This window comes from Grampus griseus (genome assembly GCF_964374135.1).
Source record: "Grampus griseus genome assembly, chromosome: 6".
NCBI classification, from domain to species: Eukaryota; Metazoa; Chordata; class Mammalia; order Artiodactyla; family Delphinidae; genus Grampus; species Grampus griseus.
Genome location: NC_139000.1, coordinates 35,497,298 through 35,519,840, shown reverse-complemented (window position 1 = coordinate 35,519,840; position 22,543 = coordinate 35,497,298). Strand labels below are relative to the sequence as shown.

At 35.0% G+C, this 22,543-nt stretch overlaps 1 protein-coding gene across 3 annotated transcripts in view; it reads left to right on the top strand.

Annotated features, from left to right (window-relative positions):
- Positions 1-241: 241 nt before the first annotated feature.
- The window catches only part of ZCCHC7 (zinc finger CCHC-type containing 7), a 245,239-nt gene continuing 222,937 nt past the window's right edge, over positions 242-22,543 (top strand). Inside the window, exons 1-2 of one of the 3 annotated variants that reach the window (XM_082657262.1) lie at positions 242-341; positions 5,280-5,910. In XM_082657262.1, coding sequence (XP_082513388.1) covers positions 5,301-5,910 — 610 coding nt within the window. In that variant the 5' untranslated portion in view covers positions 242-341; positions 5,280-5,300. Of the gene's footprint in view, positions 342-494; positions 604-5,279; positions 5,911-22,543 lie in introns of those variants that run through there. The other 2 variants (XM_082657261.1, XM_082657263.1) reach the window with 2 other exon arrangements.

Genomic DNA, 22,543 nt, shown 5'->3' with positions numbered 1-22,543 from the left:
GTAGCATATCTTCTGTGCAAGTCATTCAAACATGGTGTCCTCTGTCACAGATGCAGCTTAAATATCTGTGAAAGAAGCCGTTGGGGGGAAGGACCAGAGCAAGACAGGCACATCAAGGGGAAAGGAAAGGGTTAATAGTTGTTACGCATGCGTACAGAAGGCCTGGTGGGTGGGCGGGACGGAAGACGACTCCCGGGAGCTGTGTTTTCCCCGGAAGTGCCTTCCCTTCTCCCGGGTTCGCGCGGACGCGGTTTTCTTACCTCATTTGTCCTCGCCCCTCCCCGTCCCTCTACGCGTTTTGGTTCCTGGTTGGTGCTTCCTGGTCGCAGCCGCGGCAGTGAGTATGTGTGTGACGGACCCCGAGCCGACTGCGGCCGGGGGACCCCTGCCCGCCCTCCGCCTCGCCCGCTGGGCTGTGGAGCTAGCGCGTGTCCCCTCGCCGGCCTCCGCGTCCCCCCTGTGTCCCTTATTCGTGGCGGGGCTCGGCTCGTGGCCTCTCAGTCGAGCTCTTTTCCACGCGACTCCGCGGACCGGCTGGGCTTCTCCCTGCCCCTCCAAGGCCTGAGGCCGTGGTTCAAAAATGGCTGGGCGCCCATGGCCTCGGTGAGGAGTGGCGTTTCTGCCTATTTTACCTCCAACCCCCACCCCCGAGGTTCCCCTGTCTATTAGGAAAGCCGGTCAGTCATTTAAACGCGAAGAGGGCTCGGCCTTTGAGGACCGAACAGTCCTGGGCCTAATCCAGCGTCAGCAGTCAGAAGCAGCAGCTGCAGCTGTGGGGACAGAAAAATTTTGGGAGATGGGCCCCTTTCCCCACGTAAAACAAGGAGACTTGGACTGTGTTCGCTGATTCCCTTTATCCTTCACATCGTAGCCGGCAGTTAACTTCAACTTTAAGAGTTGCAGATGTAGTGGGAAAACTGGCTGAGTGGAGAGTCAGCAGGCCTGCGTTCTAGCCGGGGCTCCACCACCAACTCGCGTTGGTGACTCCAGAAATCTTCTCTTCAGGCTGTATTTACCTTGATTTCAGATTACGGGGTTGAATTAGGAGATCTTTTATGCGCAATGAATAAGTAAGCTTCTCAGAGCCCATTTCTCAGTGTATAAAATGAGTGTTTAATTTAATGACTTTCAGGTTCCTTCCAAAACTCTGTTGTGTTTTGAATTTTTCGACTGTGTGTATATTTCAGACGGTATTGTGCTTTGGGGATAATTCAGTATTGATGTTTTCAAGAGAGTCTGAGGGTGGGGAATAAACCGAGGAAGAAGTGGAAGTGAGGATTGTACAATAGCTTCAAGGATAAGATACTGTGTAATAACAGGAAAAGCGCTGAGGGAAAGGTGAAGGAAGTGTTTTGAGATAGGATTAGTTACTCTATAAAGACTTTATGTCAGGAACAGCTGGACTTGTCTGAATAAATTTAGCATTATTTTCTCCCACCAGCATCTTGTATTCTGTCTGAATTTTTTTGTGACCATTGTTTCCCACATTTGAATTCTCTGTCCCAGTTTGATTTACTTCAAATTGAAAGCCCCATTCGAAGAGTGGGCAGAAATTTTAACACTAGAGTCAGTAGTGTTTCAAATCTGTCACTATCAGGATGGCTCACTAAGTCAGAAATTTTAATTTGAAATTAAACTGTTAATCATGTTCTAAAGAAAACTAGCCTTGATATCAAGCTGTGAATTTGATTTAAATTTCCTTGAGATGGATAACTATCTCATCAAAAAGAAATATCTAGGCTAAAAGTTCTTTGAAGAGAAATAAGAGCACAAGGACTGAAATGACCAGTTGGTAGACTGTTAGAGCAGAAATGTTGTCTTTAAAGATTGTATAATAAAATCTGAAAGCTTAAATAAGCCTTAAGTTGTCTAGTTTAAAAAAAATCAGTGAATGAATTCTGCTCTCACTTTTCAACAGCGAGCGCCTTTGCAGTTATTCTCTATAGCTGTTTTACATTTGTTAAGCCATTTAAATTCTTCAGAGAAGTTTTATTCCCAAACTGATATTTTAAGTTCTTATATAAGAGCCATCTTTTTTGGTCATGGCATTGCTATAGCCTTTGTGTACCAACTTGGGAAGCTCTTGGATGGTAAACTGACAAATTCAAATGTATGCTTTTCTTTCCAATTAAAATGCCTCTTTTATAGTTTTTAAACTCCACGGAAATAAAATGGATATTTGTTAGGTAAATTTAGGTGTTAGAGCCACTGCAAATTTAGTTTTGAAGGAAGGTTTTTGTTTTTTCTTTAATCTTTATTCGAAATGATGATTGTTATTTTTTTAATCAGGGAAATGTGAATCACTTTTAGCTGTGTTCTTAACCAGCTAAATAACTTTGGATAGGCCTCCTTATTTCTTTGGACCTCAGTTTCCTTATATGTAGATTGAGGAGGTTGATGAGATAATCTGAAAGGTCTCTTCCAGATTTAAAATTTTGTGACTCTCATAGAGACTTTATGTTATCTAATTAAGTATGCTTGAGAATTGTGTACAATGTTCAAAAAGCTGAGAAGTCCTTCTGAATCAAGACAGTTATATACATATATATTTTTTTCATATTCATCCTTGGAGTATGAATTTAAAAAGTTAACTAAATGCGTTTGAATGTGATTAAAGTAGTAACATAAACCAAAACAGCCTCAGGCAGACCGTAGCTCTGGCATACATAAACTACATAAATAGAAGAGCCGGTTATGCTGAGCACAATTTTCAGTACAGAAGGGACAAAATCCTCTTAAAGGCCATAGGGGCTAAATTGTTAAATTCATTTTTCTACATTTCAGGGGAAGAGATAAACCCTTAGACCCAAGGAAGTCTGTTTTTATTTTATTTCTGTAGTTTATTTTTGGCATACATTCACAGGTGTGCCTATGGCTCTTTTCTTAATCCCTTTCCTTTGGGATGGCTCCAAGAGTAGTACAAATTTGTAACTCTGTAATTTAGCTCTTTAATTTTTTCTGTGCTGCACCGGAATTATGTTTTATCTTAAGTCCACACTGGATCCTCAAGATGGATCCAGTGAGGATTTTGAAGGAAGCATAATTCCTTTGACTTCTTTTAGAATTAATTTACCTATTAAATAAAAAGGAAAGGATTCATCTTTTATTTGTATTCCTCTGAAGCTAACATTTCAATATAAACTGATAAATGCTATGAGCATTACTTTTCAAACAGCCACATTCAACTTGTATGACAACAGCATAGCAACCTGAAGGACAGTGCAAAAAGGGAACAGGTATATTGTACCTTTTAGAAGGAAAAAAAGGCATTAAAAGTTGGGTCTCCCCCCCAGCTTTATTGAGATATAATTGACAAATAACATTGTTTAAGGTGTACAACATGATGATTTGATATATGTATATATTGTGAAATGATTACCACATTAAGGTTAGTTAACACATCCATCACCTCACATCTTTTTTTTTTTTTTTTTTTTTTTTGCGGTACGCGGGCCTCTCACCGCTGTGGCCTCTCCCGTCGCGGAGCACAGGCTCCGGACGCGCAGGCTCAGCGGCCATGGCTCACAGGCGCAGCCGCTCCGCGGCATGTGGGATCTTCCCGGACCGGGGCACGAACCCGCGTCCCCTGCATTGGCAGGCGGACTCTCAACCACTGCGCCACCAGGGAAGCCCCATCACCTCACATCTTAACCTTTTTTTGTGTGTGGTTAGAACATTTAAGATTTACTCTCTTAGCAGATTTCATATATACAATATTGTTAACTCAGAACTTTTAATCATCTTTTCCCCCCAGCTTTATTGAGATATAATTGACATATAACATTGTGTAAGTTTAAGGTGTACAACAAAAGTTGGTTTCTTTATTTCTGTAAAACAAGAAACTCCAGCATGAGTGTAGTACATTTTTGGCTCTTGTTCATTTGATTTTTGGAGTCAGCAGGTTGTATCACCAAAAGTACCCCGACATTTTGGGCAGAGAATTGATAAACTAAGAAAACAACTAGTCTTTCTAAATTGTATCTGTATAGCTAAAAGTAGAGTAGAAAGAATAAATTGTCATTTTTAATTGTTCTCTATACTGTGCCTGATTTTTTTTTAAACAAAAATGAGTTTTTTTCCAGCACTCTCATTTTGATCAGTGTTCCATTAGTACCTAATTGAAACATCTGTGTAGATATTTGGTTGATGATATGAGAATCTTTGAAATAGTTGGAGACAACTACGAAATTCATCTCATCATAATTTTCATATTTTAGACACATAATTAGATTTATTAGGGCTTTAGAACAAATACCTGATGATATTATTCATTTATTTATTCATTTGTTAGTTCAGCAGACCTTTATAGAGGTCTTACTAAATGCCAGTTACTCTGCTTGGTTTTGGTGATCCATTGTTTAACAAAGTGCATATAGTTCCTGCCCCCCTGGGGTATGTGATTTGTGCTTGTGGGAAATTTCCATTGCACTAGTAATTAGAAATGTGAATGTCTTGAAATGTAAAGTGCTATGGAAACCTATAAAGGGTCGACAGTTTGGTGGGTCAAGGAAAGCTTCCCCGAGGAGGTGATATTTAAACAGAGTTGAAGGATGAGCAGGATTTACTGTGCTCACAGTAGGAGTAAAGTGCTCCTAAAGCTGAGTTTTACCTCTATTTTAGGTCTTCAGTTAGTTTGTATTTCATACATATCTTTATAGGTACAGAAATAAACTAAGTTTGTCAGCTATTTTTATGTATTCTTTTGGTCAAAGATCAGAAGGCCTGGAGATTAATTTTTTAATTGAGAAGACAAATATACACCAAAACAGTAAATATGATAATTATGTCCTTTTGTGGATTTTAGTCATAATTGAAGTGATATTCCTGTGTGAGAATGTATACCAGAAAAGATGAGATACAGAACCAGAGCCAGGGAAAAGATGAAGAATGGATGGAATAGTAGTGAGAATGACCTAAAATATTTTTGTGATTTTTAACATTGTGGAGAAAAAGTGATCGGTGTCTGAAACAGTGGATCTCAACCTGTTTTTCCTTTCTAACATACTTGTGAAATATAACATTTCCATTAATAACTGTAACTCAGTTTGTTGGCAGTAATTTTCATTTGGGAGGGGCTGGGCATTATTAGAGTGTGTCATAACAATTTAGAAAATCTTGAAAAATGGTACTACTCTAAGAGAAAAAGGTATTTTAATATGTCATTGAGAAAAATGATGGCCTTCACAGAAGTTAGCTCTAAGAGGTGATATCATTATGCACTAAACAGGCATGATCTGAGCTGTTAAAATATATTCTTTCTATGACTTTCTGTTTTACAGCATCAAGGTTACTGACTTTCCATGATGTTTGGTGGTTATGAGACCATAGAAGCATATGAAGATGACCTTTATCGTGAAGAGTCATCTAGTGAACTGAGTGTTGATAGTGAGGTGGAATTTCAGCTCTACAGCCAAGTTCATTATGCCCAAGATCTTGATAATGTCATCAAAGAGGAAGAACATGAAGAGAAGAACTCTGGGAATTCTGAATCATTCAATAGTAAACCAAATCAGAAGAACTTAATTATCCTTTCAGATAGTGAGGTCATCCAGCTATCAGATGGGTCAGAGGTCATCACACTGTCTGATGAAGATAGTATTTATAAATGTAAAAGAAAGAATTTTAGAGTCCATGCAGAAGAAAGGACCCAAGGTCCTCCTGCTTTTCGTCATTCTAATGAGTTGGCAGATAAGAAATGCAAGAGGGATATTGAGAAGACTAAACCTGGAGAGAGATCAGGTACAATCCAAGAGGTCATGATTATAGAGGTCAGTTCAAGTGAAGAGGAAGAGAGCACCATTTCAGAAAGCGATAATGTGGAAAGCTGGATGCTGCTGGGATGTGAAGTTGATGATAAAGATGACGATATCCTTCTCAATCTTGTGGGGTGTGAAAATTCTCTTAATGAAGGTTAGTATCATATTGGCCATTATGAAAAGTAGTATCATCTTTAATAAGGAAGACTGCTTTTCCTAAACAAAAGACCATTAGGGTCTGCTCCATTTAATTCCTCACCTTTTGGTCTTGTTTTTTGGCTTGTTTTTCATGAGACTCTTTTACCAATGGCCACTTTAATGGTGGTCTGTCTGAACATCAGAAAAGTATGTCAGGATATCAAAGACACTCTGCTTCTGCTATAAGCAAATTCATAACTGCTTCTTCCTGTTTGGCTAGAGCCAGTTCTGGACCTGAAATCTTAGTTCCCCTCTCTCTCTGCTTGGTACCACAGGTGAGTACTCCATCCAACTCTGACATTGGCCCTATGCTCTTATTTGGCCAACTCTGTTGGTTCTGCCTCTTCCTAAGTGATTTGCTTACCCAGGAGGTAGCCATATAGCAAGCATGGGGAATGCCTGGTATACAGAAGATATGGAATTAGTATTAAGATTTTTAGGAACTCCATAATCAGTAATGTAGGAAACTATGAAGAGCTGTAAGTCTACAGTAGACTGTAGGAGAGAATGCAAATTCTTGAGAGCCACATAATCAAGAATTGAAATTTTGGTGTTAGTTTTGTCTCTGTCACATGTAGTCATCTAGTATTGATGCTTATCCTTTTAAAAAGTCCCTTTTATTTTTCTCCCTTTATGCTTAATGTGTAGTCTCTTGCAATATTTTCCTAAATGATCTTTTATATCTTCCCTATATGCTGTTGTTAAGTTGGTAGTCTTGAAATGCCCTTTACTCAGTACTTTACTGCTGATCCAAAACCTTTAATGGCACCCACTTGTCCTCAAAAGAAAATGCTGATATTGAATATAGATCATGCTTTGGAGCCCCAGAGATTGACAAACTTTTTAAAGAGCCAGGTAGGAAATATTTTAGGTTTCCAAGCCATAGGATCGCCTAACTACTTAACTTTGCCCTTGTTATAGGAAAGCAGCCATGATATCTGAAAAAATGAGATGGCTATTTCAACAGAATCTTATTTACAAAGCCAGGTGTCTGGCTCAGGCTGTAGTAGGCCAGCTCTGAGAATTTGACACCAAAAGGAAGAAAAGAAATAGGATAGTAGCTAGAACATAGAGCAGAATCAAGTAAAGTTTTGTCAGAATAAGAGAGAGTTGATAATGTTTTTAGGTGGAAGGGGAAAATCTCTTGAAGGAGAGATTAAACCTGTTTGGTGGATTGGGGTAAGGGAGGCAAATAAGAGATGGGCTCAGGTATATTGTCTGAATTAGTCTTAAAAGGGAAGAGACATTTAATTGCTAAATTACCAAATATTTATAGAGGTGGAGGAGAAAGAATAAATTCAGATGGATTGAGGTAGATGAGGGAATGTATAAGGATGTGTTTGATTTTCTTGGGAAAATGAAAGTGGAAGTGGGTCTGGAATTGGGCAGGGGATACTTAGAGGCTTAGAGTGTGGGAAAGATGTTTAGGTGCTATGGGGAATACTGTTAGGCAGTGGATCCCAATATGTTGAAGATGACAACTTCTTTAACTTCAAAAAAATTTGTGGACCCCCTGCCCCACATAACTATAGTTACATTTTTAGTATTTGTTAATTGAGAAAATGCATATTAGCAAAAAGCTATTCAGTACACTCATACATGACTTTGTATTTTATTAACCACAACATTGTCTACACATTTGAAAAATATTGTATAAGGCCTGTCTGCAGCATATATGGCCTTATATAAAGCATGCCTCTGGCCACCCATTGTGATAACTAATTCTCCAGCTCCCAGGAGTCTGAAGCTCATAGGTTGGAAATCATTATGCTAACAAATCAACAATAAGAGAATAAAAGCCTTGCTTAAAAGTAGTATTCAATCAAAATTGAAACAATGTGAACTTGTAATGAACTCACTCTGAAGGGTTTCATAACTTTTTCCAGTAATACCTGGGGCAGGGTGACAGAAACCAAAAGATCCAGGGTTAGGCAAAACATTACAGAATGTCAAAACAATCATTTAGCCTATTCCTTCTCTAAATTGCCTTCCCGTAACATGACACCTAGTTTCATCAAATACTAATGTGTTCATGATGATCAGCGACTTTTCTTGAATTCAAGTTCTCTATGTCCACCGTGCCAAATATTTCCATTTGGATATCTTATTGTTATTTCACATATACATACTGAAAAGCTTGATAAATTGAAAAGAAAGCTTATCTTTCCACAGAAAGAGGAGCAGGTTAACTGGATGGTGGCTCATAATGTAAGTAGGATTTCTCAAGGCAAAATGAAAGGGATTGATGAGGGGTAGTGAGGACGGGGTTAAGGGTAGCTGAGCCATATGGAGATGAGGATTCTAGAGGAAAGAGAATGATGGACTTAGGTATGGCTTTTAGGAATGAAGAAAAAGTTGGTAATCAGGTATATAGAGAAATCTCTGGAAAACAATTTTAGTATTTTATGTTATAGACAATAAGAAGCATGGCTGTTCTTGAACTGTGTTTTGGGGGAATTATTTGTTTATTTTTTATTGAGGTGAAATTAACACAGAATTAACCGTTTTAAAGGTTCAATTTGGAGGCATTTAATACATTCACAATGTTGTAGAACCATTACCTATATCTAGTTCCAAAACATTTTCATCACATCCAAGGGAAACGCCAAAATGTTTTCACCACATCCAAAAGAAACCCTGCACCGATTGAACAGTCACTCCTCATAACCTCCTGCCCCAGACTCTGACAAGCACAAGTCTGCTTTCTGTCTTTGGATTTACCTATTCTGGATATTTCGTGTAAATAGAATCATCCAGTATGTGACCTTCTGTGTCTAGCTTCTTTCACTTAGCATAATGTTTTGGAGGCTTATGCATATTGTAGCATGTATCAGTACTTCATTCCTCTTTTAAGGCTGAATAATATTCTATTGTATACCTGCATTTTGTTTATCCATTTATCTGTTGATGGACATTTGTGTTTCTACCTTTTGGCTGTCATGAATAGTGCTACTCTGGACATTCATGTACAGGTATTTATTTGAATACTTGTTTTGGGTATAAACTAGGAATATGATTACTGGCATTTCTCTGTTTCACTTTTTGAGGAACTGCCAAACTTTTCCACAGTGGCTGCACCATTATACATCCCCATCAGTAATGTATGAGGGTTCCAATTAACTGCAGTGGTTTTTATGATTACTTGTCATGTTGCACATTTCTGTTTGATTTACTGGTAGACTCTTTGTTATTTCTTAGCAATATTGGTAAAAATATATATTTAAGACCTAAGTAATTCTAAGTAATTCTTGATTCCAAACAGTCAGTGTATGTTCCTACTATCCATATTGAAATTTATCCCTACTCTGTGCTCCTTGATCTACTAATGCCATAATCCTATTTTTTTTCTAGTTAATAGGCAATATATTCAGTACTGATGCCTATTTGAGTGTGTTGTTACTTTCTAATCATTATTATCCCATTCATAAATAGACCTGGGGGTAGATCTGGTTCAGTTTGTGTAATAGTCTTCAGAGAAAAGATTTTTTCATGTCAGTGGAAGTTTGTGGAAATTCTGGCATACTTCTGAAATGATGATTGTTAAACAGCAAAAATTATGATTTTGTGTACTGCTGCCCCTCCTCCGCAAACCCCTCAAACTGTGGCATATTTGAAATATCAATATAATATAAGAGAAGAGATTAGCAACTCCTTGAGGACAGGTCTTTTCCTCAGAAGCCTTTTTAATACTATTTAGAGTAATTCTTTGCCATATATATTACTTTGTTTTTCATTAACTGCTAAATGATCAAACACTTATTGAGCATCTACTCTATGTAGAATACATAGAGGGGATTTAAAGTGGTAAAAGACATAATTTTAGCCTTAAGTGGCTTGGTGTTTCATTGAAGAGACAAAATATAATAAGAAGCTTAAGTAATTTATGGAAGTCTCTTCTTAACCATTGGAGTTAAGTCTCTCAAAATTCTGCGGATAGTTGTGGTTGAAAACTTAAAACTTTTTAAAAAATAGGATTAGTGAATTTGAGGTAGTACGTGAAGATCTGAAGGACTATGTAAGTACATCCATATTTTCCATTGTTAAATTTGTAGTAATGAGTGCAGCACCACTCTTGTTCTGTGGAAATGTGAGGTTCTTTCGCACTACTTCAGTTTCAGTGAGATGCGTAAATGTTTGTTTTGCTTTAATGCACAATTAGAATACACGATCAGGTAGATAATATACAACCAGGAGACATTTTTTCCCTCTTTTTTACTTCCTCTAAATGTTTGATACTTTTCTGATTTTATGATCTGAAGCTGTCGATTAGCTTCCTTGGGTTCCATGGGGGCCTTGGTGATGTAGCACTTAGGTAGTGTGCTCAGCCTAGCTTTCCTCAGTATATACAGCTTTATGATGAGGGCTCTGCTTATAACAAATCCATGCCAAAACACAGGGCTTCAGTACCTGTTACATATGACTCAGCCCTTGCTGCTGATGGGTGTAGGAGTTTATTTCTAAAGTCTAGAAACAAACTTCATTTGCTTCACTTTCTTTACTCTTTCCTGACGCTTCTTTATGTAAATGATACCTGCTCTGTCATTTGTCTTCCTTTTAAAATTCTTGCCCTTTACTTTCTTTAGTTTATTATCCGCAGTAGGAGTGTCTTACAATTCTCATTTATTAGAAAGACAGATTTCTTGGTTGAAGAAAAGATGCACCAAAGGAAATGAACATGTTTTTTAATTTGTGACGGTGATCTCTAGTTTGGGAAGGATTATTGTATATGACAGCCAAATGATGGGAATAAGTGCTATAGGAGTTATACATGAATAATCACCAACTTATTTTCCTGCAGAGGGAACGGATATCATTAGCTCTCGGAGTAATTGTTAAATCTTTGTTAATTTTTAACTATGGAAATTTTTTTTTTTTTTTTTTTTGTGGTACGCGGGCCTCTCACTGTGGCCTCTCCCGTTGCGGAGCACAGGCTCCGGACGCGCAGGCTCAGCGGCCATGGCTCACGGGCCCAGCCACTCCGCGGCATGTGGGATCTTCCCGGTCCGGGGCACGAACCCGTGTCCCCTGCATCGGCAGGCGGACTCTCAACCACTGCGCCACCAGGGAAGCCCATATGGAAATTTTAAAGTATACAAAACTGGAATGTCGTAATGGTCTCACTGTTCCATAAACCAGCTTCAACAATTATCAACTTATGACCAATCTTTTCTCATATGTAATTCCATGTCCCTGTATTATTTTGAAGCAAATCACTGTCATCATGTCATTTCATTCATTTATTTATATACATATACATTCATTTCAATATGTATTTCTAAAACATAAGTTTTCTTTTTAAGAAACAATCATATTATTATCACACCTAAACAAATTACCAATAATTCTTCTATCATTAAATAACCAGCCTTCAGATTTCAGCCTTCAGATTTCCCTAATGGGCTCTTAATTTTTTTTTCCTACAGTTTATTTGAATCAGATCTATTTATTGCAGTTGGGTGGTAACTTATGTCCTTTAATCTTAGGTTCCTCCTTTATCTTTCTTCTATGTGTTTTCTTTCTTCTTTATAACTTAATTGTTATACTAACTGGATTGTTTATCCTCTAGAATTCCCTGAGTTTGAATTTTGTGATACTGTTTAACATACTCCACTGTCCCCTGTATTTCCTATGAATTGGTAGTTAGAGCTAGAAGCTTAATTAAATTCAGGTTTCTCTCCCTGTGATTGTGCTATCAGCTAGACACATAGATGGTTCATTTTGCTTTTCATATGTTAATATTTAGTTTTACCTTTTAAAAATTCAGTTTGTTTCATAATTATGTAAAATATTTAGAATGTTCCAAATTCAAATCAATAAGACAAGGTAAAAAATATTCAGAGACGTCTACCTTCTGTCCAGTCTTCATCCTGTTCCCACCCTTCCTCTTAGGGGTAACTGTTAAGAGAAAATTGATAGTTTGTCCTTACATTAAAAAATATATAAGCAAATATGTATATATCTTCATATCCTCCCTCCCCCTTCTTGAAGTAAACAGTAGCATGTGATCTACACTTTGCTCTACCTTGTTTTTTATCTCTTAACAGTATATCCTGGAGATCAGTCCATAATAGTATCTAAAGATATTTCTCATTTCTACGACTATAGACTATTTTTGTGTCTTCTACACTAATCTGAGCTGGACACATTAGGCATGTAACAAATACTTTTTGGAAGTGAATGAATAGTAATTTTAAATAGTTGATGAATAATATAATTGTTACAGTTTTAAAATGTATTTTAAATAAATGTATTATAGTCTAAGTCCACTTTCAGAAGCATGCTTTATACCTATGCTTATACTCCTGGTCTTACCGTTTCTTTCTCATTTAGTAATTTTGAAAGATTTAGATTTAGCAAAAAATTAAATAGGTTCAGATTTTAAAAGGAAAATACTTTTTAAAGAATGAAGAGTTCAGCATTTTTAAAAGTGGAAGAAACCTGTTAGTTCCTAGTGTATGTGACTGTTACAGTGTAGAACTTTACATTAATGTAGAACTCCTTCAGTATGTACAGTTGGGTACATCGTTCTTTTATAATAGTTTGTCAGCATTTGGCACATAGTGGGTACCTAGCAAATCTTGGGTGAATTTAATTGAAATTCTACCTTTTCGTATAGACTAGTGCTCTTTACATAGTACTACATGAGGTTGAAGTGAAATTATGGCTTTAGTAAAGTAAAATCATGAAGTAATTGATTGAAATTGAAGTATAATTATGGCTTTTATCGACTTAGTGCAGTAAGTCTTTTAACTGTTTTTGTGTCATGTCCCTTTCACCCCTAAAAAATATGCACATAAAAGTTTTGGATACATTTTCAGAAGTTGAAGAACTCATCTAGAGGCAATTGCTGAATCCCTGGTATTTATAAGGCACTCAACCAAGACTTGATAAGTAATTAAAATTTGAGTAGAGTGGGTTACCTACTTGAATTTCAGTTTTCCAAATACCTCATATTTTATTTGATCTGGGTCTTTATATATGCCTGGATCAGTTTCTACCTTGCCTGGCTGATACCTACTCATCCCTCAAATCTTAGTTTAAAGTTTATTTCTGAAATGAGGTAATGGACATAGGTTCTCAGTGGTGGCTACTAGGTCTTTTACAGCTCCATAGTTGACTACCTGTGACTTTGGGTAACTTAATTCCTTTATTGGGAAAATAATAAATTTTATTTCATTAAGGTTATAAGCTAAAATGAGACAGTGGATAGACTAAATTAATGTAATAGGAAAATATTTTGGCAGAACTCCTAACTACAGGATGAGTTCACTATCACTGTGGCAAGCATGGGCATATAACGTCCACTTGGTGTTTTTAAATGAGAAGTTCTCAGATTTTTTGGTGAACCCAAGTTGCTTTTGAACAACATGTCTCTAGTATGGCACTTTATTTGAATAAATTTTATTTTATTTGGTGACATTTTATGATCTACTAGTTAAAACCTAAATCTGAAGTCTTAAAATCAATCCAACAATTACTTCCTGGATGCTTACAGTGTACAGGCACTATACCGTTAAGGTGTTGGGTTTCAAGAAGTGCTATGTAGTCCCTGCCTTTAGAAACCTTAAAGTGCATGACAATATGGAAAGTCCACTCTATTACCAGAGTTAAATACATTTCTACAAATACAAGAGATGTCCCAGCACATACATAATCATTTCCAGATGAATGTAATAGACTTTTTAAAAAAGATTATTACAGATAGGCAAAGTACAAGAGTGAATTGAAAAGTAACTCTTTGAACTCAGTCTTGAAGAATGGATAGGATTTAACGTTCAGGTTAAATGCAGGGAGGAAGAATAAAAGCTGAAAACCCTAAAACTATATGATACCGTTAATGTTTAATTAATGGCTTAATATGTGGCTGGGTATGATTAAACATTTTAATAGCATATCCTTTCAGAAACCGCCTCAGCCTAAATGAGAAAGGGTATTTATGTTCTGCATATGCTGTTGGAAGATTTCTTGGTTATTATTTTATTGCAATATTTTCTGCCTATTTCTTGCTCATATGTCTCCTTTTTTTTTCCTTTAAAAAATTGGATATTTCATGCAACTTTATGGAAGATAGAAAAATTTTCTCAGACGGACCAGATGTTGTATGTTAGTCAAAGGACATGACCGGCTGCTTAAAATGTGTGTTTTATGCAAGGCTGTTGAAAGTAGAGCATGTCTTGAAATATAACTTCGGCTCGTCATAGCTTGTGTTCTTTACCACCTTTTAACATAGAAAAGGAACACATTCTGTTAGTTTGGAAATATAAATAAATTAAACTTTCCTTTTAATGCTCTTCAAATCTTCAAGGTGGTATTTTCCCCCCCTTTCTGCATTCATCAGATAACCAGTCAGTCATAGGTTCTTTTTTTTTTTTTTAAATAAATTTATTTATTTATATATATTTGGCTGCGTTGGGTCTTCGTTGCTGAGCTCGGGCTTTCTCTAGTTGCGGTGAGCAGGGGCTACTCTTTGTTGTGGTGCGCAGGCTTCGCCTTGTGGTGGATTCTCTTGTCGCAGAGCACGGGCTCTAGGCACGTGGGCTCTAGAGTGCAGGCTCAGTAGTTGTGGCGCATGGGCTTAGTTGCTCCACGGCATGTGGGATCTTCCCGGACCAGGGCTCGAACCCGTGTCCCCTGCATTGGCAGGCGGATTCTTAACCACTGCGCCATGAAGGAAGTCCAAGTCATAATTTGTTGAGAAATCTTACGGCCTAATAGGTCGTAAGAGTGAGTTGCTGTTTGACATACTTCTTATGGATGTATAGTTTAATTTCTGCCTTATAATTGAAAAGTGGCCACATGCTAGAGTTCTGGTAACCGAGAGGACCAAAGAGCTCCCTCCCTGATGTTTTCAGCTTTTGTAAGCGTGCACTACACAATCCCTAAAGCTGCTTTTGAACTGTGTCTGTAGTTGTAGCATGTCACCTTACACTTAACTATTGTGAGGGCATCTTTTTATTTAATTTCTAATTAGCATAATGACTTGAGCTGTGTTATTCACTGTTCCATGGTGAAGTTGTCATAGGGAGAGAAGAAATAAAAATGTTCAATTTCAACTTTACTTGTGAATGGAGTGAAGTTTGAAAGCCTTTTATGGCCATTGTTCAGCAGACTGAAAATCTCATTAGAAATCCCAGAAATGCGAAGGCAGCTTTGGGTTGGATTTTAATAACATTTTGGAATGTTGGTATTGTATGTCGCTAATTTTTGTGATTTCATTGTTGATCAGCAACTTAGCTGTGCATTCTTCCAAAGTCAACTTATGACTTTTAGCCTAAATTCATTTACAGTAGTTTTTCTTTTCAACAGTAATAAGTACCTAGGGAGAGAATTAAATTTTACTTTTTTTTTTTTTTGACGTTTCTCTTAGAAACTGATTTGATTTTCATATAAGATATACTAAATTTGTTGGAAATTGCATGTAAGATAATAGCATGCTATAAGAAAATAGCACGTTTATTGAACTAATGACTTAGTTTTGTTGCCATTAAAATATTAGACATCTTCAGGTCTGCCTTTTTTTTGGTTTGTTTTTGAAATGGAGAAGCATAAAATAAGATGGCAAGATTTTCATTCTTATCTAATGGTCATAGGAAGTTGAATCCTGATGTCTGGGTAAAGAGTGTTTGAATATAAAATTCTTATAGCTGTTTGCTATAAAAATAATCTATTATGTATAGAGACCACTTGTCTAAGAAGATAAGTATAATTTATAGATAGTATGGTCAGAAGGTAGAATTTGATATGAACTATATACGATTAGACTGTCAAACATTTTTCAAAAGAAGTACAGAAATGAGAACATTTACTTTTTTTCCCCTTATAAGAGTAAAGGCTACTCAGAAAATTCATGACTCTTAAGTTGATCCTGTTTTTAAGACTTTGCTAAATTTGTATTTAATTTCAGGGTAATTTACTAATTTCTTGCTAATTTCCTCTTGGTTATTAACACTTAAGTAAGTGTTGACTTATTGGAAGTTTTTTAGCCAAAAGTTTTTAATCTCTTAAGCATTGTTTTGTTATAAATTAAAGTTATTGTCATGGTTAAGTTTTTGGCATTTTGAGTTACTTGCCAGATTGTTGTTGATTCTGCTAATAATAAGGAAATGCATATTTTAATTGAGCATCCACCATGTGTAAGTTTCTTTTTAAATTATACAGATACACTTAAAATAATCTACAAGAATAGATATGACTTGTTTTTTAGTTTTTGAATCTTGATCTAACAGCATTAGCTCTGGATAGAGATGTAATTCTGGGGATAAAAATTATTTTTGTAATACATGTTTGGATTCAAGTATAAAGGCAGTCTAATAATGGGTTATTTAAAAGTGGATCTTGTCTGATGTGTGTACCTTTTATTTCTATGACATTTTTACATTAGAATTTCATAATTATAGTTTTGAAAATTAGTTAACGGTGGACTTGAGAGCATCTGCTCTCTCCATCTTTTGCAAATACATTTTAAGGGAAGACAGCATAATTCTATAATGGGAAAAAAATTTTTACTCTTCCCTTCTGCTTTTGCCTAAATATATAGTCAACTTATAATTACCTCAAGTTGAAAGAATGCTGTTTACAGCTACTCATTGAGAGAAACTGTTTTGTTGGGAATCCCTTGAAGTGCGTAGGTCACTTCTGATTTTGCTTTGTAACTAGCGCCTGTTACAGAATTATCTACTCTAGGGAGGGAAAGCCCCAATTTCTAGAAGACTTTTCAATACTCTTTCTATATTTTTAGCTAATGAGAAACTCTAAAGATGTAGGAAACAGACTGGTTATGGCTGATAAATAAAATTGTTAAAGTAAGTCAAAAATTAGGCTTTGAAAAGTCAGGTGAGAGGAATTCAGAATATAAATTTGCAAATTTAACTGAAGAAAGGTTTTATTTAAAGAAAAGGTGTGCAACCATATCAATCTTGTAACTCCTTGTATCGCACTAGCCATTTTTTATTGTTAGATGGTCTGATTTAAACAAAAATGAACTTTGTCAGTGGTTTTATTTAGAAATAGCATTACTTTCTACTTTTAAGGAGGATTTTAATTGTCAATAAAATTTCATTGTTGAAAAATCACCTCACTCCCATATAATTAGTATTTTGTTCTTTATTCAATACCCTGTATCGAGCCCACCCCTTTTGGGTTTGCTTTAAAAACTATATAAATTTTGTGGGAGAATAAATACAACTTATGTATTGCTATAAAGGTATTATTTGAATCTAGTATGATTGTTTTTTACGTATATGAAATACTTCCCTAAAAACATAATATTCAACCTAAATGTTCTAGATAGGTGAGTTACTGGTAAAAAAATCCATCAGGTCTTAAGTTGTGGATTATTTGTATTGGTACTTAATACCGTGACTGCTTTGGTTGTTGTGTAAGTCCCTTTATTCTTCTGTTTGAGATGTTCTAGTTTGGGAAATTTCTTTTATTATCAGATTTAACACAGGAAATGTAATGGTTGTACCACAGATCATCTAATTGTCAACTTTTGGTTAGTTAAACTAACTTTGGTATATAGTTCTTTATAGTTAGTCAAAGAGGAGTTGTGTTCAGCTGTGTGATTTTGCCACCACTTAAGTTAACATCAGCAGTGAAGGGTCTCATCTCTGACTTTTCTTCCTTTCATTAAATTTTTCAATTGCTTTTAACATTATTTAAGTATAGAAGGAGATAGAGTTGTAAAACAAATTTCTGATTTGCTGATTCTCAGTATTTAGCAGTGGGGATCCTTTTTCTTCCTTTAGCTATATCACATACATATGTATATTTTGATTTAAGGGGAAAAAACTTAATTTTTTTTATGTATGATGTGGATACAGTTATTGTTTATTATTTTTTAAAGTTAATAAAACTAATCTCAAAAGATCTTTAGTAGTATACCTGCAACCTCAGCAGTCCCTTTTTATCTATACAGATTTCCCTGCCTATTGTGGCTGTTTGCTCTAATTTAAATTTCCCATGGCTTTGGGTTGCAGACTTGGTTTTCTGCAAGAGTGCCCATGCTTACATGGTCATATATTCTGGGTGACTTTTCCACTTTTTCTTTTTTGTTATTTTGTTGATTGCTAAAGGGAAAGAGGATTTTTTTTTTTTTTTACTTGTTTCTTTGTTTTGATCTTTCTTCCTTAGCCTATCTATTTGTGTGTTGTTTTGTTTTGTTTTGCAGATTGGGAAGAATTATTGTGTGGACTTAGATCCATGGGGAGTAGCAGGGAAAAACTAATTTTGTTCGTGGTTTTGTTTTCTTAATAAGAGTAGCAATTTAATTTTTGAGCCATTGAGAAGCTCAAAAGATATGTTAGCTTTATGCATGAAATTGATAGAAAATTATTAATCCCGAAATTTTCTGTTCATGGTCGCTCTACTGTTGGAATAAAAATGTTATGTTATAGTTGAACTGAGTAAATCCAGAAATACTAAGTAGCAGTATATAGTACTGTTAAAAATTCTTAATTTAAATATTATTGTATATTCAAAAGTTATTCATAGGAAATCAGTTGTAATCTGGTATGTGATTTCTTTTTTCATTCAGTTTTTGTTGTCGATGGTGTGTATATATTCAAATAGACATATGAATATACATTTGATTGGAAACATACAATTTTAACTTGACCAGATTTAAAAGTTTGCTTATTCCTGCAAAACATGCTTATTTTTCAAATATGAAGAATTTTGTTTTATGAAACAACTTTATGCTGCTGAATGTTAAGTCCTTGGAGAAGTGCTGTGGCAATTTAAATATTGGGTAATTCAGTACTAATGTAAGGGAAAAGTAGAGGCCTCTAGTCCTAAAATCTCCTCCAAATATTTTTTCATTAATATCTGAAGACTTTAAAATATCAAATTAATGTGGTCAAAGCTACTTCTGTTTTACATTTGTGAGGGTGCCATCACACAGTAGCATTATTTAACTGGATTTTGTATTTATTAAATTAAGATCCTTTTTAGCATTTAAGAAATTGTAATAATTTCCCAATATACCATAAAAATGTTGTTATGATATACTGTTAGCTAATCGGCTAGGAGAACTAATTTGATAAAAAGGATGAAAAAGGATTAATTTTGATATGCATAATTTTAGGGGTTTTTGTTTTTTTAATTGATTATATACCATGGCAGTGAAATATCTAAAATTCTCTTTCTGGTTGTCTGTTAAGTACTTTGGGAATTGGGGTAAGGGCAAGTTTTCTTTCTGTGTCTGCTAATTATTTTTTCTTGTGAATTTTAGTGCTCCTAGCATATGAAACTGATTTATAGAATTTGCTATTACCGAGAAAAAAAGAGCATTATTGAAATTTTGTTTAACTGTTATTTTCTAGTTACTGTATTTCACATTTTGATTTCTACCAAATGACTTCTGAAGAAGCAATTTTTTTTGAAAAACAGTGAGAGTTTCAAACTAAGAAGAAAATGTATACTGATAGTCTATTTATTGTTTGTTCATGGCAATTAAGATAATCTTTTGAATTTCTGCTCTTTAACCATAGTTAGTGCCTTCATAAGTTTGTAAAATTATTCTCCCTAGTTCTGATTAGTATTTTAAAAGGTATTTTGTAAGTTTGTACTTGATATTCATATGTGATTACTGAGAAAAACAAATAGCTTGTAAAATGTATTTGTTTCTAGTATTTCCATCAAATCAGGGTATAATCTGTGAGATGAAAAGTGATCCAATTGTGAAACTATGCAGCTTTTAAAATAACACAAAATTCTTCTGTTAGCACGTTTTACCAGCAAATGTTTGTGTAAAATGTTATTAGTTCTTAAAGCTCGTGCATAGACTTTCTTGTGTGTGGCTTTTCATAGGAGAGCACTATAGAGCCGAACTTGAAATTTATTAAGGAAAGCACAAACTGGTGAAATGCTTTCATGCTATTAAAAAACTTCACAGACAATTGTCAGACAACTTTTTTTTTTAAAAGGTCATGATTGCCTGGTGCCTTTTCCAGTCTTTATTTGAAACTCTTGTAGGATTTCTTTTTTGTTCTCCGTCTCCTTTTTCTTTTGGCAGTGGGTGGAAGATTCTTTTAAAACTGAATGGCTAAACATGTATAGTAACTATTAAAGTATAATGGAAATACTTTTATTCTTGATATTTTTTAGGCCAGAAAATGCTGTGAAGGTAAGCCAGTTAGGGTAAAATTACATTGTGCAGTATGGAAACTGTTCAGAGTTTTCTGTTTAGAAAAGTGGGCTCTTGAGTTTGGGCTTAAAGTAGGGGTTGTTTGTGAAATATTTTGCAGTTCTCTTATAGGTGGGTGAGTTTGAGATTGTTTTTAATATTTTATTGTTTTAGTTGATTGTTGGTATTTCCTGAAAAATAATATTATGTATATGGGAGAAGATAGGGGGTGAGAACAGAATAAGAACTGGGGGGAAAGAAAACCTCCTTCCCAAAATGTTGCCACCTGACAGGTGGAGATTATCTGCCATTACAGATTTTCAAAACAGAGTGCTTAACTCTTTTTCTAAGAGTTCACATAAACTTTGACATATTTCACAAAATTTGATTGTGATAAGTATTACAATTTTAACTCTGGTCTTTATCCTAAATTGAAGGCTTACAAAATTAATCAAAAATGCCTTGAGGCTAATTGCTAATGTTCAATTAAGTTATTGTGTTCAGTTAAGTAACAGTTCTTTGACTATAGAATTTGTTTGATTTTATTAATATGATAAGCTAAGATTATAAAAGGTCTATAAGAGTACAGAAACTGAACTTTGTGAAATTAATTTTTATATTTTGCCATAGAGACAAAATATGTCTTGGTGTGTAGTAATTTTTTTCTTAGTATTATATGGACATCTATTGGCTTTCAGCATATAGGAAATTTAAACCTTTTAATATTAAATATTGGCAGTCATATATTTTTTTAAATTGCAAAAACTTCAGGCAAATATGTAAAATATGCTAGTGGTTGGTTTATTTAGATTTTAAGTGACTAGACTTTGTGAAATAGGAATAAAGCCTGGGATCTTATTTAATCCAAGAAAATATACTTAATTTAAAAGTATTACTATTAGAACTAGAGAAATCTTTTCAAATGTAGTAAATCCATATCCATAATTATTTTAAATCACTAGTTAGAGAGGAAGGTATGAGATGCTAATATCTTTGTTGGAAGTCATAAAGTGTTTTGAAAAGTATGAAAGGGGAAAAGTAAACTGCTTTTAGGCAGATTCATATCATTTTGACATTGGATGTTATTCGTGGGTTCATGTTACAAAAACCTACAAAACAGGTGTATTTTAATTCAGTAGGCTCGCTGAAAACTGTTTTGTGATAAAGCTAGAAAATTTATAAATGTTTTTTTCTTGTTTAAAGCTTAGTGATTCATCTTGGTGCTTGTCTCAGTCTTCTTAATTTAGACATATTGTGATTATTTGTTTTAAAACTTTATTTCCAGTAAAATGTTATTGCTTGGATACATTTTCACTGTTTCTATTACATTTTATCCATCTATGACATCTTATCAGCCAGCTATTACTATTTTATTGTTCTTTTTGTGGTGGTGTTGTAAGGTACAGACTTCACATCTAAAGTAAGAGCTAGTGTATATTACAGTGTATATGACCATTTCTAATTTGACCTGTTACTGTAAAGAAGGCTAACAAGTGTGTATGACTAGCCCTCCCCTTCTGGAGCAGTTGAAAACAGGCCTCAGAAGACTCAAAGGAATTCTTTTAACTCCTAGCAGGGCCACGGGGTCAATGTCAGATTTAGTCATGCTGTTATTTTAGCCCAGTGGTCCAGAGAGATGACTGAAAAGTGAGTCTTTTATTTCTTTTTTTGTGTGGTTATTAACAGGATTAAATGTAAGCCATTGTGTACTTAGTACCAATTAGTTTCTCATCTGAGAGGTTCATTATGATTTTTTGTCAGCCTTCGTCTTGTAATATTTGTTTCATTGTTTGATTAGTTAAGGGGCTGAATGGAATAAAGAAAAGTTTTATAGCAGTGCTTTTAAATTCATTGAGCATTTTAACAAGTAGTCAACTTTTCAGATACGTAGGCCTTGATTAAAAAATGGACCACGTTGAAAATTGGCATGGAAGATGGTGAAGTTAAGTAAATTGCTAAAAATTTTTCTTTTCCTGTTGTACTTTTCTTTAGTTTTAAAAATAGACTCTCTTTGTTACATCAAATAATACTTTTATATTTTTAGAAGTTTGCTTTGGTTCTTATACATATGTCTAAAAATAAGTTCAGCTTGCTGTGAGTATGTAATTGTTGTTTGGGAGGCACACACGCCAAAAAAACCCTTCCAAATTAAAAAACCCTTATAATTTCTAGATTGGAAACATAGATTGAGCTATTAAAAACAACATAAGAATTCTAGAATAAAGATAATTGTCAGGTGTAAACAGGCCTTAATTTAAAGGAAAGCAGCCTGGAAGTTGATTCTTTATGCTATTATAAATAAGTAAAAATGCCAAGTTGTATGAGTTCAGAGAAGAGGAGCATACCTAACTTTTTAAACTGCTTATTAATTGGTGGTTTTTAAAAAACCTTTGACTTAAAGAAATTATATTAAAATGAATCTTTCATTGAGTAACATTCCGCATTTAAAATATTAAGATATTTC